The sequence below is a fragment of the Batrachochytrium dendrobatidis genome, assembly GCF_000203795.2.
Source record: "Batrachochytrium dendrobatidis JAM81 unplaced genomic scaffold BATDEscaffold_3, whole genome shotgun sequence".
Classification (NCBI taxonomy): domain Eukaryota; kingdom Fungi; phylum Chytridiomycota; class Chytridiomycetes; order Rhizophydiales; genus Batrachochytrium; species Batrachochytrium dendrobatidis.
Genome location: NW_006281101.1, coordinates 677,834 through 703,718, shown reverse-complemented (window position 1 = coordinate 703,718; position 25,885 = coordinate 677,834). Strand labels below are relative to the sequence as shown.

General features: G+C 39.5%; 7 protein-coding genes across 7 annotated transcripts; 2 read left to right on the top strand and 5 right to left on the bottom strand.

Moving 5' to 3' along the window:
• Positions 1-1,381: 1,381 nt before the first annotated feature.
• Positions 1,382-4,427, top strand: BATDEDRAFT_34583 (uncharacterized protein; the record flags this gene model as incomplete). Its single annotated transcript, XM_006677347.1, has 4 exons — positions 1,382-1,597; positions 1,659-1,758; positions 1,827-2,107; positions 2,205-4,427. The coding sequence occupies 4 exons, from the start codon at positions 1,382-1,384 to the stop codon at positions 4,380-4,382; spliced, it is 2,775 nt and encodes a 924-aa protein (XP_006677410.1). The 3' UTR covers positions 4,383-4,427.
• Positions 4,428-4,847: 420 nt separating this feature from the next.
• On the bottom strand, positions 4,848-9,091 carry BATDEDRAFT_34582 (uncharacterized protein; the record flags this gene model as incomplete). The annotated part of the gene is made up of 4 exons (XM_006677346.1): positions 9,070-9,091; positions 8,473-8,981; positions 7,839-8,346; positions 4,848-7,736 (listed from the first exon to the last, which is right to left on the bottom strand). The coding sequence occupies exons 1-4, from the start codon at positions 9,073-9,075 to the stop codon at positions 4,848-4,850; spliced, it is 3,912 nt and encodes a 1,303-aa protein (XP_006677409.1). The 5' UTR covers positions 9,076-9,091.
• A 781-nt stretch (positions 9,092-9,872) lies between these two features.
• BATDEDRAFT_2765 (uncharacterized protein) lies at positions 9,873-11,135 on the top strand (the record flags this gene model as incomplete). The annotated part of the gene is made up of 2 exons (XM_006677032.1): positions 9,873-10,136; positions 10,218-11,135. Coding segments are annotated over 2 exons (1,182 nt in total), but the record flags the coding sequence as incomplete, so codon positions are not given.
• A 324-nt stretch (positions 11,136-11,459) lies between these two features.
• BATDEDRAFT_86845 (uncharacterized protein) lies at positions 11,460-15,234 on the bottom strand (the record flags this gene model as incomplete). The annotated part of the gene is made up of 2 exons (XM_006677468.1): positions 11,460-14,357; positions 14,422-15,234. 2 exons carry the CDS (start codon positions 15,232-15,234, stop codon positions 11,460-11,462), a joined length of 3,711 nt encoding a protein of 1,236 aa, XP_006677531.1.
• A 1,010-nt stretch (positions 15,235-16,244) lies between these two features.
• On the bottom strand, positions 16,245-19,415 carry BATDEDRAFT_87247 (uncharacterized protein; the record flags this gene model as incomplete). The annotated part of the gene is made up of 7 exons (XM_006677467.1): positions 16,245-16,940; positions 17,014-17,027; positions 17,102-17,213; positions 17,314-17,433; positions 17,522-17,656; positions 17,739-19,139; positions 19,317-19,415. The coding sequence occupies 7 exons, from the start codon at positions 19,413-19,415 to the stop codon at positions 16,245-16,247; spliced, it is 2,577 nt and encodes an 858-aa protein (XP_006677530.1).
• A 650-nt stretch (positions 19,416-20,065) lies between these two features.
• Positions 20,066-21,608, bottom strand: BATDEDRAFT_34580 (uncharacterized protein; the record flags this gene model as incomplete). Its single annotated transcript, XM_006677345.1, has 3 exons — positions 20,066-20,885; positions 21,008-21,131; positions 21,239-21,608. The coding sequence occupies 3 exons, from the start codon at positions 21,606-21,608 to the stop codon at positions 20,264-20,266; spliced, it is 1,116 nt and encodes a 371-aa protein (XP_006677408.1). The 3' UTR covers positions 20,066-20,263.
• Positions 21,609-21,849: 241 nt separating this feature from the next.
• BATDEDRAFT_86843 (uncharacterized protein) lies at positions 21,850-25,183 on the bottom strand (the record flags this gene model as incomplete). Its single annotated transcript, XM_006677466.1, has 8 exons — positions 25,131-25,183; positions 24,803-24,914; positions 24,436-24,603; positions 24,083-24,330; positions 23,835-23,997; positions 23,647-23,762; positions 23,390-23,532; positions 21,850-23,279 (listed from the first exon to the last, which is right to left on the bottom strand). The coding sequence occupies exons 1-8, from the start codon at positions 25,169-25,171 to the stop codon at positions 21,850-21,852; spliced, it is 2,421 nt and encodes an 806-aa protein (XP_006677529.1). The 5' UTR covers positions 25,172-25,183.
• Positions 25,184-25,885: the final 702 nt, after the last annotated feature.

The following is a 25,885-nucleotide window of genomic DNA, read 5'->3' as shown; positions in this document are numbered from 1 at the left end:
GTAAGAACCAGTTGAGATAATTGGTTTGAGTAAATGCCTTGACACCAAATCCATAAAGAATCAGGCTAGACACAACCAGACTGATCATATATGCCCACATGTCAATGACAAACGCACTCAGATAGTAAATATGGGGTGATAAGCCCATGGTAAACAAATAGTCCCGTTGTTTCTTTTCACGCTCTTCGATTCTGGACATGGAAAAAAACGAAATCATTTGAGCAAAAGCCGCCACTATAAATGTTGGGATGATGGTAAGCGAGACGTCATAGTAGAAACCACTAAAATCGAAAGAAGTAAACACGGCCCGAAACGACACTGATCCGGTTTGCTGGAGCAGGCTCTACATATTGTATAAAGTAAGTCACTTGATCCAATGTATACGACACATGGACATACCTGTTTGGCTTCGTCAGCAATTTGAATCATCAATGGTTCAAGGCCTTTTGGTTGATTTTCTTCAATAAACAGCTGGTACTGAAAGTCAAGCAGCCCATCCGAGGCAGGAAGTGTTGGGATATCTTGTAAGATAGCAAGCGCAGCGGGAATCAAAGTGGCATTTGCAACACCTCGATATGTGTTGACAAGAGTTGCTTGATAGTCGGTAATGGATGCAAACGAAACTAATTGAATATTGGGCTTGTCAAGTGCAGCAAATGAAGTGCGAATTGAGTTGGAAATAGCCAACTGTTGAGCAGCAGATGCCTTTGGAATGACAAGAGCAATAGATGGGATGCTTGATAAAAGCTCAGGAGTTGCTATTGACTGTGTATAGGATGGTATAGCTGGAGCAGTAGGAATGGAGCTCTGAATGCCAGTACTGATGCCAACAGCCATACCAACCATAACGATTGGTAACAAAATACCTTTTAATACGATGAAATGTTGGATTAGTGCATTAGAAGTTTGGTTAAAGATAGTATGGCATGAATGTACTCACTAGCCAAAAGAGTAGCGATGTTCCGACGGAACAATGTTTGTCGAAAATGCAGCATAGCGGCCATTTGGCCGTTGAATATCGGCATATGTAAAGGTAACAGTCGAGTGTAGTTGTGTTTATATTTCAAAAAGACTACTTTATGGATGTCAAATTCCAGTCATCTACTGAATAGCACTGTTGATTTAGTAAATCGCCAGTACGTGATGATCGCACTGACCAAAAGGGTATCACATAGCAGGATAAGAGTCAATATCATTGAATGGGATCAAGGTTTCATCCAATGATATTGCATGAAATCAGCCATCTCCTGCTTTTAAAGTAGTTTGTCATACTTTGGTGCTTGCATGGTCAACAAGATTGTTGACACGTCAAACCCGGCCCAACTCATCGCATGGACTGCTTTTCATATACAGACAAGCTGACCAAATTTGGTCTTCACAAATGGCGTTTTCTAGTTATAGACCACAGCAACAAATCTATCCACTTGAACAGACCTTTACATTGAATCAATCGTCTGCACTTGCTATGGTTTCTCCACAGTCATTAGAGCACACTTTTCAAACCAACAAAATCCATCAAGAAGACTTTCAACTGTCTGTCAAAGTTTCACTGTCAAAACAACTGTATGTTTTGACAAAAAAAGTAATTTTGACAAAGGTAATCGACAAGTATGCTGAATTTATCTGATGGTTAAAGCTACAGCTGACTTGTATTACAGCTCCGAGATAGGACATCTACTCTGGTTGCAATCCTCACTCCAGTCTTCATTCTATTTATTCTGTTTATTTTGAATGTTTCTCTGTCCACCACAATCTCTGGTATGTACTGCGTCCTTAATGTTAGCATAGTGTCGTATTGAATTCTGTTGTAATGCATTGTAATTTAGCTCCAGTACCAACTGCCTTGAATACCCTGTCATCGTATTGTCCTGACGGATCAGCCAAGCTTAACTGCGTTAGTCTAGGATTCACAAATTCTACTCCAATTGATGACATCGTTACCTCGCTCACTTCATTGGTTTTGGCTGCTGAGCCAGATGCTCGCATACTGAGCTTCTTATCAAAGGATGCCATATTATCTGCTCGTAATGCCAATCCAACTCTGTTTGTTGTTGGGGTCGAGTTTCTGAATGTATCAGATCTAACAACAGCATCTATTACTCCGTCGGTAAGCTTTAAATTTGCTTTCGCTCAACACTATGGCATTATGCTCCTTGATCTTTCCAACCGTGTGTTCTAATGATCTGCTGACGGTTAAAATTTAGATTACATACAACATCATCTCAAACAGTACAGTCATCTCTTCATACAGGGATGTTCGTATAGATACTGCAATTGCATATGTACAAACAGCCATCCTTAACGTATTTCGCGCAAAACAAAATCTTCCATCACTCAGATCTCCGCTTCTATCTGCACCGCTTTATCCCCACAATGGTGCTCCATTACTTGCAACCATTCGTGGTAAAGCAACCTCTGGCGTAGCTTCATTCTTGCCATACTATTTTATCTACATGCTGCAGCCTTTCTTTCAAGTACTGTTGACGACTCTTGTCAAGGAAAAATCTGAAAAGACAAAATCTGGGTTGATTATGATGGGCACCAATGATACCATGTACATGCTGTCCATTCTAATAGGCAACGCGTTGTTTAACATCGTTACCGTTCTCATTGTCGTACTGATCGTTATGGCTGGAGGTATCTTCAAATACTCCTCGGCATATCTACTGATCGTGCTACTGCTATTGTATATGATCTCGCTGATTCTTCTAGGATGTATTATGTCCATTTTTATCTCGCATATTCGACAAGTGTCTTCTATTAGCATGTTTGTTGCTTTTGGATCGCTCGCATTTTTTGGAATATGTCAGATATTTGTCTGGAAACTCGACCATGTGTATCTTGAGTACCTTGTGATGTTGGTTGCTCCTGTTGCACTTGGTCGATCTCTTGCATTAACCATGAGTGCCGAAAGTCAGGCTCTTGGACTTACATTAGATTCAATGAGCGATATTCGCGTCGGTGCTCCTTTTCACATGCTTGCACTTGACATTGTGTTGTATTGGAGTCTTGCATGGTATTTAAACAAGATTTTTCCTGGAGAGAATATTGCCACTTCACAACCATGGAGTTTCCCCTTTATCTCCAGTTTTTGGTTCTCTACTTATAAAAGTATTCCCTCACTCCAAGTACCCAGACACGCATTACAAGAGGATGGCTTTATTGAAAACTTTAACGAAGATCATATTTCAGATTCCGACCGCAATGTGCTATCCATTAACAATATACTGAAGGAATTTAAAGTCAAAGAAAAACCAAAGGATGCATCTTCTGATTCTAGCAAGGGGATCTTTGGCAGATTTTTTTGTGGTGCAGCAATGGAAACCAAAATTAAGCGTGCTGTGCAAGACTTTAATTTGAATTTACACAGTAGTCAGATTCTTGCACTACTGGGCCACAACGGTGCGGGAAAAACTACATTAATATCCATGATAAGTGGTGTTGTGTTGCCAAAATCAGGCCACATTTACGTCAAATCCAAGTCGGGCGACAAAGTGATGGATATAACGGATCCTTTTGCATTATCAATGTTTAGACAAGAACTTGGTGTATGTCCACAGTTTGATGTAATCTTTGAATCTCTCACTGTTCGTGAGCATTTAGAACTGTATTGTGGTATTAAGGGTGTGACGATTGATGGCCGAGTTGGAGATTTTATATCTAGTGGTCAAAAAGAGGCTGCAAATTTAAAAATGCAATATGTCGAGGCCATAGCACGCGATGTTGAACTGTATGCTAAACTAGATGCCTACATCAGTACTCTCTCTGGCGGTATGAGACGCAAACTAAGTGTAGCTATTGCGCTACTTGGATCTCCTCGTATCGTGTTGTTGGATGAGCCAACTACTGGCATGGATGTTGCTGCTCAACAACGTATCTGGTCTTTGATTCGAAGCTGCAAAAAGAATCGTGTTTTGATTTTGACTACACATTCTATGGAGGAGGCCGATGTTCTTGGTGACCGTATTGCTATCATGTCGAATGGCCATCTCAAAACACTTGGCACATCGATTTTTCTTAAATCGCAATTCGGTACGGGATATAGTATTGATTTTGTCAAGTCTGACAAAGCTACAATGTCCAATCAACTATCCACTCGGGCAGATTCAACAATTCTCAAAATTGTGCAGCAATTTTTTCCTGCTGCGTATCTTGAAACCGCAGTGTCCAGCACCACAGTCAAGGTTCGACTTGCCAAAGTACAAGATACATCAGACCGCGGAAATAGTGCTTTTACACCACTTTTTGCGGATATGTATCGGACTCTGCAGGTCGAGATTGCAAATGGAGAACTCGCTTCAATTGTGAATAACGTTGGCTTGGATTTAACCACTCTTGAACAAGTATTTATGCGCTTTAAAGAGGAAGAGGCAACTACATAATATCCAATTTATCTATTTTTAATAAACATACGTTTTGCTATGATTTAAATTCAAGATTCATTCGTATATAGCAGTTCTTGTTTGCACATACATACGCAAGTAATTTTGTAGTATTTCGTGTGTAGGATTTATTTTGAAATCAACCATTAGAGTGGTCAATAGTTTTGATTTTTTTGAAATTATAAAATGGTGGCTGTTAAGCAGAGTATTAGGAAATAAAGTTTAAAAACATTTTATTCATAGTGACTACTATTTAATGTTTATGATGAGATGGTCGTATCAATTCTGTCTAGTGTAGATCAGTAGAATGCCATACAAAGTGCGCTTTGAGTTTGGTCTCAGTTGTGACAGTATAAGATGTATGAGTTTGCCAATAAGACAACAAATGATTATGATCAATTCCAAAGCAAAGTTAAAACTTGAACAAAACTATTAATCATCATGCAAAAATGTAGCAAGCTTCATTCAGCGTGCCTGATGCCTCCGTTTTTCCATTGCAGTTGCTTGAACAGAAGATAATAGCCCCCTCAGCATAGTAGATCCACGTACGCTTGATTTCTCCAACCACTGCTCAAACTCTACTCGAACAGGATCAATAGCAGCTATACAATCATCGGCGGTCCCTGCACCATACATCCCACTGTTGAGCAAGATATCAAACAATCTTGTCCATAGTCCTGTTTGCCAGTTGCGCTTCAGCGGTCGTTTAAGTTTAAGCCGTGTTTGTTGGCCAAATGGTTGAGCATCCATGTCATTGACAACTTGCATATCGGTACGAAATAAAAGTAAATGTGCTATACTTGCAACCCCATACCAATCCGGCTGGAATTTCCAACAGCAACCAGTACGCACTTCAAGACACTCAATAGACTCGTCCACTGACACTGATCCGCCACGTCCCGTATTAGACTTTGCTGTAGGCACTGGAGTAATAAACAACTGTTCCATATCAAACATTTTGAGATCAATACTCCTCCCCCAATCGACCACCATTAGCCCTTTGCTCGACCAGCCACCACTACCGCCAGCTTGGTACTGTGCTTGCAGACTAGAAGCTTCACTTATATTTCTCTGTTTAGCAGAGTCGCTTTCAAACCGCAGCATGACGTTATCGGCTTTAATGTCTCCATGAATCACCCCAACGGCATGAATTCCAGCAACTATCTTTAGCATTTCAATTGTCCAAAATACAGCCAAAGCCTCATTGACGCCAGCACCATCAACGCCATAGGAGTTTGTAGATACAGTATTCAAACAATCAAGTATTGATCCGTATTTACAATGTGGAAGAAGCATCATGGAGCAGTTTCTATACATATACATGGAGTAGCACCATACAATAGAATCAAGCATGTCATCAGGAACACGGTGTTGAAGGGTGCATAGAATATAGTGTTCCCAGCTTGATGGCGGTGACTGAATCTTGAGAGCATATATATGCGGTGTAAGTGTAGTATTGTATGATTTCTTTTCTTCATAGCCATTAAAGTCATTACTAAAGCTATCGTCGAGAAGATTAGCTAGGTCTGCATCGCTTAATGGCGCATCTAGTTGGTCAAGATCGCGCTGAACAAGGTATACTTGGGCAAACGCGCCATTACCCAAATGACCAAGAACATTTAGCACGCCCACAGAGTCAAGATGTATGTCTGTGTACTTGTTGCGGCTCTTGTCAACCGGGAGAATTGCGTCAGAGTCGCCATGATCATAGATAGGAGACGTATTCTTTTGAGATGTAGATGGCGAAATAGCAAGAATAGTCTGCTGAATATTTTTGTCATTTGGATCACAAGGATTGGGAACATCAATAATAAGAGCTTGGTCATTGTCTTGTGCTTGCATAGAGTATCCAGTCATGGCATTTTGAGGCAAACACGGTTCAGCTACTGCTTGATGGGACATGTGTAGATTACGCACGCAGTTGCTATAATCTATATCTGTGTCATTCATAGAGTGAATAATTTTATTACCGATATAGCATTTTTTCTCCCTAGACATGTTATCATCGTCAAAAATCGCATGAGTCTGTTTAGTGTCAGCAGTAATATTTAAATCGTCAGATGCAGTGTCAAGGGGTCTTCGTTTATATGCCATGGTATCATCCACCTCTTCTAAAATAGTTGAGATGCCAGATAAGGTAGCTTGGCTGCAAACAGTACTTAGCCCACCAATTGTGCGATCAAGTTCACTACTAGCCTCGGTAATGGGCGTCATTGGATCGAGAGTTTGTCCAAAAATCATTCGAGCCCTTGAAATGGTGGTCATGTTTCTTTCAACATTGATGGATTTGTCTTGCATCACGTCGCCACTTCTAACTGATGAGTACGGTGTTGAATGCATAAGAAGTGAATTTTCAGATGTGGGTCGAGTATTTGCACCATGAAGTGGTAATTCGTCAGCCAAACCAGATAAAGCATGTTGACTTGCATTCTTCAGCCCCTTGTTTTCACGTAAAAGAATAGAGGTAGCATGATCAGTTTTCAAAGACTGCATGGGATGAGGTGGCAGTTGTTGTGCTGATGATGACAAATTACTGCCAAATACACGTTGAGATATAGGAACCAAATCGGCCTGATCATTCATTTGCTGCAATGTACTGCCTTCGTTTTCTTCATCATGAAATACACCAATTTTGAAATTGGCAGATGTGGGCCGATATATTTTGCTTGATATTGTTTCTTCATCATCGTCCCAGTCAGCACCAGTCTCAGATATTTGAGCGTTTTTAGGATCATCAGCAGTGAGCGGTACACTAAACATTTTGAAAATATCTTCCATTGCTGCTTTGGTGTTAATTGTTGGTGATGAAATTTCCTTTGCTTTTGAAATATTGTGTTGAACAAAAGGCCGAGATGATTGTTGATGGTTTGTGGAAATAGTAAAAGGTTGAGTGGACAATCCAGCATCTCTTGATCGACTTGATTGGGGCTGGGTATTGTTATTCAATCTCATAGAGATATCCATTGGTGCATTATCAATTTGGGTATTTTTCTGAGTGTGTGATAGTGGAAAAGTTAATTTTTGAACAAACCTATATCGTGGAATTTGAGCACGATATTCTTCAAAGGAAAGCTCTAGTCCATCAGCAAAAAATAAATCTTTTTTCCAAGCACATGCAAAATCTTTTGCTGCGTTAGACTTATTGATAGCGACAGAATTCGTTGGCAATACTGGTGGACGCGGTAAGGCAGGTTCTACAGTTGGAAGGGCTGCAATTTTATTGACTGGCGATAAATCACGATCTAATGACTGGAGCAGTGTAGTATGTTTGCTAGATGGAGGCACTTCGTGAAGAACTGTTTGATTTCCATTTGGGTTTATGCGTTTTTCAGGTTCAACAAATGCTTGCTCCAACTATACACATTTGAAAATCCCAAAATATAAAATCAGCACTTGAAGTCATAATAATCATAGTTTCTAAATATAGAAATAGTCGGCTTGGTAGTAACTCCAAACCTTGTCTTGGTATACTGGAATCTTTATATCGGCAGATATCGGTTTTTTGAGAGGTTGCTTTTGGGGAAAAGTCGCTCCAACCCATTTGGTAGGTTCAGGAACATTCTCTTTACGCCGCTGGCTTTCGCCGTCATATATAGGCCATGGATTAGATAAAGAAGTAGTGGGCATGACTCTATTTTCAAGACTAACAGAATCTGTATTGGGGTCAGCATCTACAAACACTTTAATTTTGCCTTGTCGTTGTCCAATAGCAGAGCGAGATGATAAGACTTGATGTTGCTGAGTTGCCGACTGGGATCTGGATGCAGAAGAAACAATATTTTCCAGCGGTTTTCTGGAGTCTAAATCAGATTGCTGGTTCTCATCAAGGGTCGGGTCAAGTTCTTCAGAAATTGCAGCAGTAGATCTTCGAGCCAAAAACTCTTTTCTTGAGCGGGTAAGTCTATCAACAGGCTGGGCATTCCTGTTGATACCAAGAGTAAGAATCTCTTGCGCTTCTTTAAATCTAAAAATAAATCAGACACGAATTGTATCAACATTAGATGGCCGACTGGAAGCGAGTCGAGTTATTCACGCTGGAATGAACAAGCTATGCCAAGATACAGATTGTTCAAACAAAAACTTCACTTACTTGCAACAGGTTTCCATAAGTGTAGCATACTCTTCATAATACAGGGCTGTCTGTAGTCCAATTTCGTTGACACTCAAGTACTTGAAAATATCGACAGGATTTGGGGTGCGTTTAGCAAGCCGCATCCATAGCATCAGATGGCGAGGATCGTTTTTGTAGCGAAAGTCCTTGCGAAAGCGACGAATGGCATTCTCTAAAACTCTCATGTAGGAAGGATGATCTTGAGAATAGTATTGTTCGACCCATCGGATGTAGCGATGGAATGGATCTAAAGGATCGTCATCTGAAGTGTCCGAAACAGAAGCAAGAGCGTCCTCCAACGACTGACGCTGACGTTCAAGATCAGCCATGTGTAACTGCTGCTGTACATTATATGTACTACTGGTAGCAGTGCATTTTGCTGCAGAGTCGGCAAATCTCTCTGCTAGGGCAGCTGCACTGCGACCACTCCGCAGTGGTTGAATGTTTTCCTTTTGATGCTCGATATCAGCAAGTTCTACAATAGGTTGCTGCTGCCATCATCAGTAAAAACGGTCATAATGTCAAGGTTAGACTTTAGATTCATGCATGGCGGTTGCAACAGCAAGATCTACTCACATCCATTGTCAGTATTCTTGGTTGAATCAGCAATTTCACTGGGAAAGAAACTAATTCGAGTCGCCAAGTTGTACACGAAGAGTTACTGGATTATTCCGTAATATTACCACTTGGACTGTATGGAATCTGTTGCATTATATGAATGTCTCGACTTGGTATCCATTTTGTTACCAAATTTAAAGCAAGTGCGTCTACTCAGTCACAGATCTAGTGCTACTGTCCTATCCATCTATTCATATACAGATTTAACCAAAACTATATTGCAGCTGAAAGTCATAGTCACTACACTTGTAAATCCAAACCATTTCCAAGCTGTAGTCGTTTATTGTCATCCAGATTACAGCTATATTCACGTAAAATGGAATATTAAAAGTATCTAATAAACAGTCCATGAAATGATAATTTACTGGACAGCATTGGCATTTGGGCTCGTTAGCTGACTGATCTTGTGGTGATTGGCATGGAAACCAATGTAATCTATTTTCTTGAACTAGAGCGCGAATATATCCGAGATATTAGGATATACGAGCTGGAACAGTCGAGTCCAATATCTAGGTTCCAACTTGGTGATTGTACAATGTATGACTGTCAAATGAGGAGAATCTTGGTTAGAAATCATAGTTTGTGTTGTATGATGAGCGGTTGTTTTGAATCGAGAACAAGTCAGTTTCTAGGAAACCACAAGAAATATTTCAAAGCAGAACAGTGACTGCAAATGTTTCAATTTGCGAGAGTACAACTAAAGCAATTCTTGCAAATTACAATTCAATTGTTAGTGTCCAACAGACAAGATAGTATTACCTATGTCTTGGAAGGGATTCCAAAAGGCTGTTGCTCGTATTCCTCACCAGCTGGCCAAATCCTCGGGCCATGCCTCGGAAACCAAGGACGACGAATACGAAGTTTACGACGCTTCCTTTAAACAGCTCGATACCCTAGCTCGTCAGCTTGCTACAGAGGCTCGTAAGTTTAAAGACTCGCTCAGTATCATGCTGACCCACCAGGCTGGTGTGGCTTGCTGCTTTCAAGAGATGTTTGCCAGTTTTGCTGATGAAGGCAGCACTAAAGTACGAGTAATGTCTGGTTCTTGTCTATGCATCCCTATAAATTCTAACAATATCAATTATATCGCATCTACAATAATATAGCCAGATGGAGGGTTTTCTAACGACCATGCCTTGGTTACGCATGAATTTCAACAAGAAATAGCTGCACTCAGAGAATCTCTATCCAGCGACCTTGATATGATTGAGCGGCTGGTAGTTGCTCCTACTGGTGACTTTATTACAATTCTCGATCAGGTCAAGAAATTCATGGTTAAACGCAGCCATAAGCTCATTGATTACGATCGTCATCGCGATGCTACCCACAAACTACGTGAAAAGGCGGACAGATCTGTAAGCGACGAGAAACGTCTAGGCCAGTATGAGACTTCCCTTGACCAGGCAACTCGAGAATACAATGCTGTCAACATACAGCTTAAACAGGACCTTCCTATCCTACTACGCTTTCGCGTAGAGTTTATTGATCCGTGTCTACTAGCATTCTATTCGTATCAAACCAAGGTCTATCAAGCTCTGTTTTCAAAACTTTCAGAAATTACACAGCGTCATTTTGATATGCATACAAATGTTCTTGACGGATACAACAGACAAACTGAGGCGGTTCAGGAACTATTGTCAATTCTCATCATTCCTAAGCGTAATCATAATACTTTGCCAGAAGTACCAGATGCCAATGCTGAAAGTGCTGCTCCGCCCTCTTACTCTTCTACTGATGCTGGCACACTCCCTACAGTAGCAGCAAATCATCCTGTTAAACTTGGTGATAGTGCTGCAAGTGGATCGGTAAACCCACCTTCGCTTCCTCGTAGCGTCCCCCCTCTACCTTCGTCAACCACAAAATATGCAATTGCGCTCTATGACTTTCAAGCGCAAGCAGATGGTGATTTATCCTTTAGTCATGATGAAAAAATTGAAGTGGTTCAACGAACTGCCGATACCAATGACTGGTGGATTGGTCGCATTGGTGATCGAACTGGTCAATTTCCCGGAAACTATGTTCGTGAATTGTGATTGAATTGCACAGCTACTTTACTCTGTAGAATCTCCAATTTGAAGTTGGTCGAAGTTACATCTATTTTACCTTTTCCTGTTTATTTTCAAGTCCCCTTTCAATTTATTTTCTTACTCAATGGCTATCCATGGTAGTCTTTTGTCGTTACTTTTCCAAAAATCGAATCAATAAACATGGATGCATATACTGAACTATTTTTATAACTGAGATAATTCATAAGCGTAGGGCATGAAGGATGGGGCTATACATGGTTTTTAAATTACATTTTTTTTGATAGTACTTTAAATTTGCTTGAAACCAATGAGTTATGATGTTCATTTTCTAGTTGCTCGTCGCCCTGTCACTTCGTCTGTCACTTTTTTTCGATAGTTTGCCCAATTAATTTTCTCCAAATATGCATCTTGCAACTGAAGAAGCGGCACACTGAAAATATGATCCTGAGATATTAGCTCTCGGAGTATTCGCTCTGGAGCAACGTGCGAAAACTCTGCTCGATTAACACACATGAGCTCTACTTTTGTAATGGCTACCACCGATGCTGATGCCACCGCATTTGGCTTAGACATGTCTTCAATTTCAAGATTTTTTGTATAGGCAACCTTGTCAAACCGATCAAACGAAGACACGTAATCATTGTATCCATCAGACGGGGGCGGGAAATCTGGAAAATGCTCACCAAACTCAAACTCGTGGATTTGCAATAGCTGTTTGACAATCTCTTCATCTTTTCCCAAAACTGGAGGTGATGATGGATCATATGGGGCAAGAACAGTGCTATCGCCAGATTCGTATGTCGTCCCCAAGTGCCGTTTGATAAATGGAACAAGTTTTACACATTTGCATGTGCCTTTGAGGACCCAGTACACCTTGACGTTGGATGATCCCTCTAAAATAATCATTTCGTTTGGCTCGTATGTAATAATTTGGGTAAAGCTTTTGATACGCTCTACAAAGCCTCCACCAGCCGCATCCATAATAGGTATCCGAGAAATGATGGCCATATGATTCGACATATTCTTTTCATCCCAAACATTTGTAATATCGAAAAAGTCCGCCTTGTCTATAATTAAAAATTCAGAAGTCATAGTTGTTACTACAGAAGCAGTGCGTTTATCATTTAGCAGGTTCATCGTGTGGTCGCCAAAACTTTCGCCGGCATTGAGGGTGTTGAGTCGGTACTTTTTATTGTCTTTCATTTTAAATATTTCAACTTGCCCGCTAAGCATAAAGTAAAAAGACTTGGATATGTTGCCTTCTTTAACAACGAGGGAGTTTCCATTAAAGCAAGCATAATTCATAATTTTACAGAATTTAAGTCGTTGGTCCATGGTATACCGCTGCATGGCTTTTATGCGGATTGTCAAAAGTCGCTCAAGTATTTCTGTAGCCTTGGGATTGCGATCACCACGCAATAGTTCCTGAATTTGCCCAGACAAGTCCAAATCAACCTTTCCTTGATGGGTTTTAAGCATAGACAGCAATGTATCGTTCTGTTGTGTTTGTGATGCATACTTGATTTGAATGAGTGGTTCAAGTAGCGCTTTTCCACTCTTCCATAAACGTATCGATAGCAAATAGACAACAAATAGTCGCCGCCATTTTAAGCGAGGGAGAATAGCACTAAGGCCTTTTGGCTGCTCAACAACAACCCCTTTATGAGTATGAAATGCATGAAGATCTGTCTCATTTTCCTCAATAAATTCGTCCATTAAATTGGATGAAGGCTTTAATGTATGGTAATCCGACCCATTGGAACCTTGATGTGGTTGTAAATGAGCTGATACACCACTTGCATGTCCACTTCGCAAATGCTCTATTTTGGCTAATAGGGCAGGAGGTACTGGTCTTGCTGGTTTATTTAAAACTTCTGCAACTTGTGGCAAAAGCGAATGTACCGAAGACTTGAAATTTTCTGGTTGTGAACTCATGGATTCATTATACGATCCATACACGAGGATCTCGTGCGAGACTGAATCTAGTCCGTGCTCTTGTTTTGATGTTTGAATTGTAGAAAATGACTCATTTATACTGCTTGCCGACCCTCTACGTGACCGAACCAATTTATGAGCAGATGTGGAACGATTATGCTGTAGAGGTTGGTTTTGTGGTGGATGGGGTATATGTATCGAATCACACAATTGCTCTGGTTTAGTATCAATAGACCTATGAGATGTTGTGCTGCGTGATCTCACCGAGCCATGACGATGTAGAATGTCACTAGCTGTATGGTGACTAACATCTGGCGCATGTGGTGATACAAAGTCTGTTTTTTTATATGCGTCTGAACTATCTTGACTGCTGATGCTTTTCCGCGGAGAAGCAGGAACTATATAGCCCATGTTTCTTTCCATTTTAAGTATATCGCTGGTACTATTAACTCGTGATATATCTTTTGACAGGGATGAATTTGAAATGATATGTGTGCGGTTTGGCTGATGATTGGATAATATGGTGGTATCATTGAATACATTTGATGTGCCAGGTGAAAGTGCATCACCCATCATTCGCTGGCTTGGCACGTTATGCTGCATATTTACACCATCTTGAATGGTGCTTTGAGATTTATCTGTGCATACGACATTGGATGGAATGAGACAAAGCCGTCGCGAAACTGCTTCAGAGGATATATGTGATAATTGTAGATCTTGTAAAATATTTCCAATCATCAATGGTCGTCGTAATTTCATCTTGGAAAGAGTAGAGGTCTCGTATAGTTCGCTTATTGGGGCAATGACAGTATTAGGAGCAGAGGGTGTAGGGTTAGACAAGCCACTATCATATTCTTTTGAAATGCCTTTGTTGGGTTGGATGCATCCAGATGCATCATACTGTAGTTTAGACTCCTCAATATGCTGTTCTGCAACATCAGCGATTTGACTTGGATGGGCCAAAGAAATAGATAACAATTTGTGATCATGATGGCGAGTTGAACATTTATCTTGGTTAGGCACGCTAGGATGAATTTGACCAGAGTTGGGTTCAGAGGCTATACTGCAGCGATCCTGCGAGTGCGAGTCGAAATGAATAGTACTTTTTGCATTGTCAATCAAGGCTCGCATCTGATCGCTTCGTTTAACTGACAGCTGCCTTTGTACCGGTCGGAAACTCTCGTTAGAATATATTTCAATTTCTCCACTAGATATATACTCTTGGCTATGATCGGAAGGTGTTTTAAAAGGTGAAGCCGTACCGACACTCGCCCTTCGTGATCGCTAAAGTAAATACAGGATGAGTATACGTTGCTTTTACCTAAATAAGCCTATGCAAACAACTTACTGGCCGAGAAACAGTAGATTGGCGATGAATAGAAACAGTAGTATCGTTTGAATTTGATTTGCTGCGACATTTTTGAACAGTTTGTGGTTGTGTACTTTTAGACGACTCCTGCTGAAATGGCAACCCGGAAGGCAATGGAGATGTTGATGGCGGCATTGAAGTTTGGCTGGGGGTTTTGCGCACTCTCAGTGCAGATACAGGTCTACCATCCCCCGCTTTCTTGGTACTCAATGATACTACCTGTGAAATAGCGGGTGTCAAATGTACTGGTGGTGTACCTGTTTTGTCCAATGTAGCTCTGACCGTATTATGTCTGGAAATTGAGACTGTATGGGTATCTTGGTGCTTAGTATGGTCTACTGAAGCTTGTGGACTATGATCTGTAAAAGACAATACATTTGGTGGTGTTGATGGATGCAGTTTTTTCTTGCCATTATTTGTACCAATGGGAGTTGTAAGATGACATTCCGTGAACGTATTTCTCTCTGCCACATCTAGAATCGCTTCAGTTTGTTGCGACGTTGCTACTTTGCTTTTTGATCTAGGTCGAACACCTCGAGTTTCGTTTAGTCTTAATGCATTAGATTCCGTATGAGGTGGAATAATTGCCTCTAGATATAGAGCATTCCCTGCAGTGCCTTGTGCTACTGGTACACCAAGATGATGGATGTTAAAAGCGTGTCGAGGGAAAGATTCAGTATTTTCTTTTAGCTGGGTGACCTGGTCTCCAATATCAGCTGGTAGTTGCTCATTTTGTCTCCATATTTTACTTATTTCAGAGAAAACAGGAACTTGGTGTAAATGAGGTAGCATATCGAATATATACTAGCAGCGATACTTTTTGTCGGGTCTAAGAAATTGAAAATTACAGCTATGGTTGAAGCAACGGGCTTCCAAAAAGCGGAATAGTTTTAGGCTTTCAAATCATTTATTTAAAAAGTTTTGCCACTATTGCAGCTGTATTCACGTAAAATGAAATACTAAATAAAGGTGTCGAAATGCATAATAAACAGCCAGTCTCATGGAATGATGATTCCCGCAAAATTTATTAGACAGCATTGTTAAGCCCATCAACAAAATTGACTGGTTTCTCCATGCTCATTTTGGATAAAAACTAAACGAGTGCTCGCATCTTTATTTCAGTAAATCTCATATGCTTGATACTTGTCCAATCTCCTCTTTGTTCATTCAAATCATTCAAATCATTGAAAAAACAGACATTACAATATTGGGTGGTTGCATGTATAGTTGCATTCCTGATACGTATAATCTTTGGCTTGTTAAACCAGAGCGCGGGCGTATCCGACTTGTTAGAATACAGTCAATATGGGTTTGTAGAGCTTTACAATATTGAAACAGCCAATCTAATATCTGGATTACAATGGGTGAATCTGGGAATTGCACAATGTATGGTTATGCCAATAAGGACAATCTCAGTTCAAAACCATAATTTGTGAGCATTATACAATGAGGATTGTATCTATTGAATTGAAAATGTCTATTAAGTAGTGCAGTCAATCTAGTAGGGAAACGCAACAGACAATCATTTCTATTCCAAAGCAGTGATTGCAAGATAGTGTTTCATTTTACATGAATGCGGCTGTAATATTTTTTGAATCGAAAAGTTGTTTTGGTGAGAATGTATTTCAACCTTTCAAGCAATAAACTATATCAAAGCACTTTGTATCATTAATAAACATTATAAACTAGTATACTGGCTAGTCTACAGAAATTCCAGCGTATCGTATTTAATATGTCGAGTTCAAAGTATACGGGTGTTGGAAACTATACCAAGTTTAATCATATATGTAAACAATCCGACTTTATTTGCGTAGATCTCTAACAAGATTTTTTTTATATGCCTCCCATTTTCGTTTTTCAATAAAAGCTTTCTGTAATTCTGATATAGAGAATGTTTGTAGCATGCGATGTCTAAGTAAATCCAATATCATTTTTTCCGATGCCAATCGCACATAGTCCAAACATGTCATACTAGCCACTATGACTTTGGATGAAGATACGACCGATATAAATGTTTTACCAAATCCATGGCTTTGTACCTGGTCCTCGAGATGTTTTGCATAATCGTGTTGATCAAACATTTCTGTTGTGACCCACTGATACTCTTCTGAAAAAGGAAGATCGGGAAAATGCTCACCGCTTGTAAGGTCGTGAATGCTCAACTGGTTAAACACAATCTCATCGCCATCGTCAAGTTGCTGCTGAGTGAGGGTCATGGCATTTGGATCGCAAGGAAGAAATTGAATTTTAGTATTCGAGGCAGATATTTTTACCCTGTGTTGGATAAAGGGAACCGCCTTGTGGCAACTGCACTGACCAGAGATCACCCAGTATATCATTTTGTGATCTGTGCCTTCTGGAAAGATTATTTCATTAGGTTCAAATGTAAGAACTGAAATTAGTCCCGAGGCAGAGCTGAGGAATGTATCTAACATATTAAAGTGGGGTACTTTTGAGAGTTCCACGAGCAAGTGTTTCCAGTCTCCAATAACGGATATCTAATTAAATATTGATCAGCTATATGTTTTGGCATAGTATGCACACAGTAACTAGTAAAAAGTCGAATTTTACCTTTGAAGATTCGTCTATTCAAAATATTCAAACACATTAGATTTAGACTATCTGGAAATTTTAACAGACTAGACAGCAAAATGATCACCTTTGTCAATATAAATAAATTCACTATCCATCAAAGTTGCGACACTAGAGGTATTGATATCTTCGCGAATCATCAGTCGTCCAAAACTATCCCCGGGGTTTAGTACGTTCAGCTATATATGTGAAAAGTCGCATGAGTAATACAGGACTCAATTAGCTTGAATCAAATAGTATTCAATTATTCATTAAACTCTAGCAAATAGTAGTACTCACCCGATATCTGAATCCATCTCGTACAATAAACAATTCAACTTGTCCACTCACGATGATGTAGTACGATGACGAGATATGCCCCTCCTTGATGATCAATGATCCAACTGGAAACTGCGCATACTAATAATCATAATCAATACTGTAAAATTGAATGTATGTATACTCTATTCATGAAATTGATTTATAGTTGCTAGTTACTTGATGTTACCTGCATGATTCGGCAAAACTGCAGTCTATTATTCGTGGAAAACTGAGCAAACGATTGCAGCCGCAGCGAAAGTAGTTTTGATAGCTGTTCAAGACTTTCAAACGATCTCACCTTACTAAAGCAAACTGCCTTGATCTATATCCATGATTTATATAAACCAATAGTCAAGGCTTCTGGAATTGAAAGGTTTCAATAATTACAATACATTGATTTTTACCTTTGCTGATAGATGTGTATCCGCGTGGCCCTGATAGGTCTGCAAAATGTACAATAAACTATTCTCATTGGTGCATGGAATACGCTGAATCTCTTGAATCCCCTTTGCGATATTTTTAAACTCACTTGTCATTCGAATTCCTAGTAAAGTTGATGCCAAAGCCAATCGCCATTTTTGACATACCCAAACTCGACCCATTTTAGAAATCCCAACATTTCTTTCTACCCGATTCTGTAATTTAGAATTGTTGACCAAAAATGCTGTTTTGATGCGCTGTGCTACTTGTTTGGCATGCATTTTGGCAACCACATCAACATTGAATTGTCGAATCGGACGATGTAGCGCTTCAGCAACCTCTTTCTTGTTCTTGATGCTGCAATCGTTTAAAATGTCTTGATCTTCATGGTTTTCGCTCAGGTGTATTTTTGACATGGGCATGGCAGATACATGGGCATGATCTTTTATTGATTTTGATTTGACTGGTTCATGTGCTGATGGTATACGCTCTCCGGTTTGAAATGAATCGTGTTTAGCAGCAATCCATGGCGATGCTCTTTCTGTCATGGATAAAGGTTTTTGAAAAGATGATAGATTCAGCATAGCTAGTCTTTTAGTAGTTAGCGATCTCAAAGTTGAATCTGGTTGCAGCTGCAAAGAAGATGGGACAACTGTATTTGGGCTGTCGGTAGCAAGCAAAATATGCGATTCTTTGGAAGGAGTTGCTAATAGAATGCTGGGAAGTAGTGTAGTGGAACCTATTTTGACAGAACTTTCTGATTCTACTAAAGTAACACAGTCTTCCATTGGTTTGTCGACTTGCTCAAATAGGTGTGCACTATATGGTTTGAACTGACTTGTTGGTGAGCGCGAGTCTGCTGAATTTTCGGGTTGTTGAACAAGATTATGAGTCAGGTAATAAAGACTAGGAAGCTTTGGTACTTTGTGAGATTTGGATTTGGAGTCTGAATATGATGGCGATTGTCCCTGTATTGGGCTATTCATTCCAAGATACGCGTTGTTGGGTTTGGGACTTTTTTGTGCTGATGATAATGGCATCATTAGTGGACTTTTTTTGGATTTGGGCGATGTTGAGCATGACGACCGTGGTGAAATGATCACTGGTTCTAATAGTTTAGATCTGGAATAAGATGGAGAGTTACTCGATGATTTTACAGCGGAATGTGGCATGTTGGGATTTTGAAGAGCATGATTAATTGGCCAATCCTCTTTTGAATCGGAAGCTTCATTAAACTTTCCAGGTTGTGAGTGATTTTCATTTAATGTTAGTGGCATTGGTAGACAGTTTTCTCTCTCAATGGGATGATGTGGTGTGGGTTGTATCAAGTCTAGAGTGTGATGATGATACTGTGGAATATAACTGCTTTTTTTGAGCTCCTCGAACTGATTTGTAACAAGGGGTAAAAGGCAATAGTGGCAAATACCAACGTAAAAAATATATAGTTAAAAATCAATTCAAATGACTGTATTTTCATATATAATCGACAGGTGATATCTACATAGTATATGGCATTTGGTATAGATTCACAATCTTTAAAAAGTTTGATGGTCATTTCTTACCTGTGGTGTGTTTTCTAGCAAATCTAGTTCGGTGAGGGACGGTGCTACATGAGTTTCTGATAAAGCTACTAATTTAGTAGATATTGGGGTACATTGCATGGGTGATACAGTTAAGGGTTGCTTCAATGTGGATATAGCTCCTGTTTTTGACAAATTGTTGTACTACAGTGAAATGTGCTGAGCCAATAGCAATTTTGAAGTAGACTTGTATATGGTTTATCTGCTATATCGATGAATTTATATATATTTCAGCATTAAAATCTCATGAATTTCAATGTCAACGATACGCGAAATATGTCATATCTGTGCGATTTACAGCCGTATTCACGTAGAATGAAATACTAAACAAGAAAAGCAGTCTCATGGAATGATGATTTACACAAATTCACTGGAAATATTTTGTTCTTTGAACTCTCTGAGTGACTGGTTTTTTGCTTGGTGATCGGACGGAAACAATCGCTGCATTCCTGAGATTGCAATCTTGTTTTTTGAACTAGAACGTGAGCGCACAAGATTTTAGGATACAAAGAAAAAATGTACAAAAATGTATTGACAATGGTCGAGCCCAATATCTGGATTTCAATGTATGAGTCTGGCTTCAAACTTGGTAGTTGTACAATATATGGTTGTATCAAAAAAGCAGAAAAATTAGTTTCAGGTCAAAATTAGTTTGGTTGTGTGCTTCATATAATGAATGTTGTGATGGAAAGAGTTGAGAATATCTAAAGTCAGTTGTAGTAAGAGAATGCAACGATTATTCAACCATTATTTATTTCAAAGTAGAGGCAGTCAGTGCAAGATACATCACAGAAGTGTTACACCGCGTGAATACAGCTGTAATATATAATGCCTTTATAGTGGGATTGCCTAGTTTATAAAAGACTATCGAAATAGCTCAACCAACAAAAACATTACAGGCAATACATGAAAACCCATAATGCTCATTTTTAGCAATTAGAGCTATGTTGATCAAGCTTATAGATATAGTATTTAAAATTGATTGTCGATTTTTCGATCCATTTGCTAAACTCCAAAATCCATGCTTCAGCAAGCATATTTTCTTCAAAAGCAGCTATTTCAGCTTTAAACTTTTCACGATGCGGAATCAAAATAAGAAGACGAGCATCAATATGTTTTGAAAGATACCGCTTTGCAACTTTCGGGACCAATATACTATGCATGATGTCAAAAATGCAATCGGCAGCAATCACCAATCTAAAATCTGTGTTGGTAAGAATTGGATTTTCAACCTCGTCTTCGTGTACGTACACACTAACTTGCTCAGGAGTTTCAACATCTCCTCCGTGAATGGTTGTTCTAGTTTCAAACTCTTTACGAGCTTCTTTTGATAGACTCGACAGCCAATCTAATTTGACCACCTTGGCGTTTGATTCAACATTGTTGGCCTCGACGTTGCGCTCGACATTGCTGAGAACTACTGGATGGTAGTCTGTGAGAACGACGAGTTTTGCACCAGATCTGGCTGCAACAAGTCCTGAAAGACCGGTTCCACATCCAAGCTCAAGCACATTCTGTCCAGCCACGTCGATTACCTTTTGATCAATCATTCTATGGTTTCCAAAGGTCATACATGAGTGACAAAGATAGTTAATATATCATAGTTTGCATCAGATGGCATTAATTCAACTCGGTAAACAAGTTTTAGATTCACTTTTTCAATCAAAGCTTACTTGGCCAATAAAACACCGCTGCCCCATGTCTGGAATCCAATCTCAGCTTCTGTAAAAGTGGTTTCCATAATCGAATAGTTGCCTGTAGTTTGAAAATTCCAGGTAGTGGTACATTCTCCAATAGCTATGATATTTAAACAAGCGTGAGCTATAGCGATCCAAACTAGACATCGAGTCTAGCTCAAACCAAATGCAATTATCCAACGCTGTTTCAAAATTTCAAACCATTACCTGCTCTTCCGCATAAAAGTGAAATAATACTAGATAAACGATCAGTAAAGACATCCAGCTCATTGCTATCCTTGACCATGTCAGGAAGTCGTGGTGGCTTATTCAACAGCGACACCAGCCATGGCGTGCATGTCCGTTGAAGCTGCGACAGCCCATGTACTGTGACCGAACCATTGTACAAATCCTTTTGATTTGATCCAGCAAAGTCATCTTCATATAGATATTGATTGTTGCTGGTTTTAATATGAATAGGAACAAGCTCGGCAATGCGGTCGATAATCTCATTTACTTTGGCGTAATCGTTTCTGTCGCAGTCGAGAAGGTCAGCAGAGAGCTGAGCCGTCTCTTCAGAAATATCTCTACTGGTCATCGTAATGCTAAAGCGCTTAGTAAAGTTTGGTCTTTCAAAGACCAAACTGCAATTCAATATGCCAACTTGCTGAATCCAAAAAAACTGACTACAATATTCACTTGAAAGGTTTGAAAATAAGTCACGTGTACATCTGTCCAGTTGAATCTGATGTAAAGCTTGATTCACATTTATAAAACTATTCCACAAAACTCGCAACAGCTAAGCAAATGCAGAATCGCATGGTAGTGTAATGAAGAATTTATTTAATATTACCTGATGGTTTAGAAGATACTACTCCAACACCTAGAGGATCTGAACTGTCTTTTGACTGAAATACAGATTTCATAGGTGGATACATATTAGATCTATCACCAGCAGGTTGCGCTCTCATAGGTGACTTGAGAGTTACAGTTGAGCTAGAAACAGTAGAATTATTATGAGGGATAGTTGTCGCAGTAGCTGCACTAAGAAATGGACTACCCACAGACCCTCTAAATATCGGCTTGCCAGAAAACGGAGATGAAGATCGAGATGAATAATTCACATCCCGATAGTTTTCGGTGTGACTGGCTGAGGAAATGTCTGGATGTTGAGCAATAGCACGCGCAGATTGAGACGAGGATGCAGACAACGAGTCCTCAAAAAGACCAGAAAATGCCTTGTTTACACCTGCAAGCCCTGCCTTGACTTGACCAAATACCATGTCGGCCCCTTGAGTAAGTCGTGATGATGAATTGTCCGTTATGTGAGCCGACATGGGAATAAATGCTCCCTGACGAAATGATTCAAACAAAGGAGGCTTTTGGGACAATTCACAGCCATGATTAACGAACCCCAAATCAACTGATTGTGATTGGAAAAAAGTTGTAGAATTCATAGGCAACTTTGATGAAGTTGGAGAAACAGATTGGTTAGAAATGCGTCGTTGATGAAGCGTGCTAGAATGTATATTGTCAGCAACGACGTGACTTGATTTAGGTATTGCAGACAATTTCTCCTCTCCAAACTGATTGGCTGGCACATTAGCAATGCTAGCAAAATCTGGTGCTCGATCAGTCTTCAAACTGCCACTTGAATTCGCTCGACTTCGGACTTCAATGGCATCATCATCATATGTATTGTTGCCATGTTTAGGCATATCAGTAAACAAAGGATGGTTTTCAATCTGGATTGGTTGCTCGAGAGATTTTCGAACCGACTCGAGCTGTCCAATCATCTTGACTAAACCATCAATGTCCTGAGAAGGTGTGAGCGCCATATTTTTTTTCCAATATTGTAAACGCTCAAGCACACTGGACAAATCCTGTATCAACTGAGAATCTCTTTCTTGAAGCAACCGAGTATACGCTTTACTATATAATGGTGATACTTTTGATGTCGAAGATATTAAATTTGCGCGAACATCTCCATTGGATGTTCCCGTCGATGCCACAGCTGCTGATTGACTATTTAATCGTGTAGCAGAGTCAAAATGAGTCCATGGACTATGTGTACGACGTAAACGACTCGGCTGGGTGGTAGATGGAGCAGTGTCATCGCCAAGCTGGTTTAATGAGGTTCTCAATGATTTTGAATGAAATCGATCCCGTAATCCTTTGGCACTGGATATAAATTCACTGGATGAAATGTCAGCGGTGGATGGATATCGCATCAATGTATGCATTGTACCAGAATAATCAGATAAAAGTACTATTAAACAACATCCAGACAATTGTTAGCTTGTAATTAAAACGACGGGCTAGAACGTGAATAAAAAGCACGCCGACAACTTAAAATCAATCATTGAATAGCAAGCTCACATTGATCACGAATATATATCAGCATAGCAACTGCCACCCATTCAGCCAGAGTCACTGCAGCATCATCGGCAAGCAATCCATCCCATAAAATGAATGTATTAGAAAGTGTGAATTCGCGAGCAAACAACAGTCGAAGCCACCTCCTATACGTATTATAAATAAAATTGTGGAGTAACAGCTAAAAATAAATACTTGGCTGGCATTCAGAGGAAAGAGTGGGGATAGCTGCAAATCAAAAATCAGCTTTTAGTGCTTACAATCCGTAGAGCTGAGGCTCTATTCCATGCTTTTCCATATGTCGTGCCAGATCTGGATCCAATGAGGTCAAGAGCTCATTTTGAATGCGACGACAGGCAGTGATGATTGGAACTGTCTAATAAAGTGATATCATTAGTCAATTAAAGAGTTAAAAGCTCAATGCACACAATTAACAAAGCACAGTTACCTTGGCTTGTTGAGCACCTTTTTTATCATTTGGACGCACAAACTGTGGTTGATCTTCCTGTACTTCATACCATGATCGAACTCCCCTCATAAGTCGGAAAAAAATTGTAGCAGTGTCATGTTCTACATGATTAGCACTGAACATGGTATGAAATGCGTCTTCTCTATAAAAGCGTTGGTTTGTAAAAGATTAGCATGATACTACAAAAGTGCAATCATGCCAGTGGGTTTATATATTTAAAAACCTACTCGCTACTTGAAGTTGGATTAGTAACTTTGTCACGATCAACAATAATAAAGACAATGGCCAGCAACTCGTGCATTCCTTGTCGGTACGAGACGTCTGGATTCAATTTACACCAGATAAACAATATATTGCATAGCACAGTTTGAATGGCAGTGTTTCGAAACAGCTCTTGATCAGGAAGCGTGCGTTCCACGTCTTGAAGAATAAGTTTACGCAGCTCTACGTCTGTGAAATACTGCTTCCATGGGCTCTATTTATCATTTGACCAAATCAAGAATTAGAATTGAAATAAAAATAAACCCAGCCATTTAGAAGAGATTGAAAAATAAAACAAACGTTGTCCAATATGTCGTACATCTTCGGCCAAGCTCAGTGGATTATTTAGTGACCAATCTGCAGCCTCTTTAAGCTTTGTTGGATCAAAAATATATTTTTCCTTGAGATCCACATATCCTCTGCGTTCTTTTTCTAAAACAAGTCGCCAAGCCTCTGTAGATATACCAGGAACAATATCCAGATAAATCTAAGGTGATTGATCAAAATGGAGGTATTATACCAACAATGAAAATATATGTTAATCAGATTGAATGAGCCTAATATGCAAGACATGAAATATACACAAGTACAATCTATATAAACCACATTGACTCTTTATCATCAAGTAGCAGATGTGCATTGACAATTGAAAATAAGTTACAATTCATCAGATTTGGAAAACGTACTTTCCAATAGAGACTTCTGAGATCGTCATTTCCAATAGCACCAGCCATGCCCTTGTCACGCAAATAGTCTGTAGACAAAAGTGGATCCTGTAATATTCGGTCCCATGCCTGCCTAATCATTGAAAACAGTGTTATGTTATATAAGGGAAAGTAAGACAAGTCCAGTTGATAGACTACAGCTGGTATGTTGTAGATGAGAGTTGAAAGTAGCATCCACTGATGGACTGAAGCATCAGCAGATTAGCCAGCTATAATCTCTTTAAAAGCTACAGATGCATGGATAATGAGCAGCTACTATCATGTAGTAGAGAAGAAGCAAAAGTCATACCTTTTATCATTCAGGTGTGGCATATTATTGTTGGCTGTCATTGCTTTCTAGCCAAATGAATAAAGTTTTACAAGCGTTGAAACTACAGCCTTAGTTTATACTTGGTCCATCTTCCCTTTTATTGCAAACTCCTCTCAACACAGCTTCACATTGGTCTTACTTGATACCAAATAAATTGGGTTTCGAAAGCTACAGTCATGCCAGATTTGGCAATCCTTCTTTTAGCTTGCATGCAATTGGCTCTTTATAAACTCAAACAATCTACTCAATATTCAGGATGTCAGTCTCACATTTACAGCCGCATTCATGTAAAATGAAACACTATCTTGCAATCACTGCTTTGGAATAGAAATGATTGTCTGCGTTTCCCTACTAGATTGACTGCACTACTTAATAGACATTTTCAATTCAATAGATACAATCCTCATTGTATAATGCTCACAAATTATAGTTTTGAACTGAGATTGTCCTTATTGGCACAACCATACATTGTGCAATTCCCAGATTCACCCATTGTAATCCAGATATTAGATTGGCTGTTTCAATATTGTCAAGCTCTACAAACCCATATTGACTGTATTCTAACAAGTCGGATACGCCCGCGCTCTGGTTTAACAAGCCAAAGATTATACGTATCAGGAATGCAACTATACATGCAACCACCCAATATTGTAATGTCTGTTTTTTCAATGATTTGAATGATTTGAATGAACAAAGAGGAGATTGGACAAGTATCAAGCATATGAGATTTACTG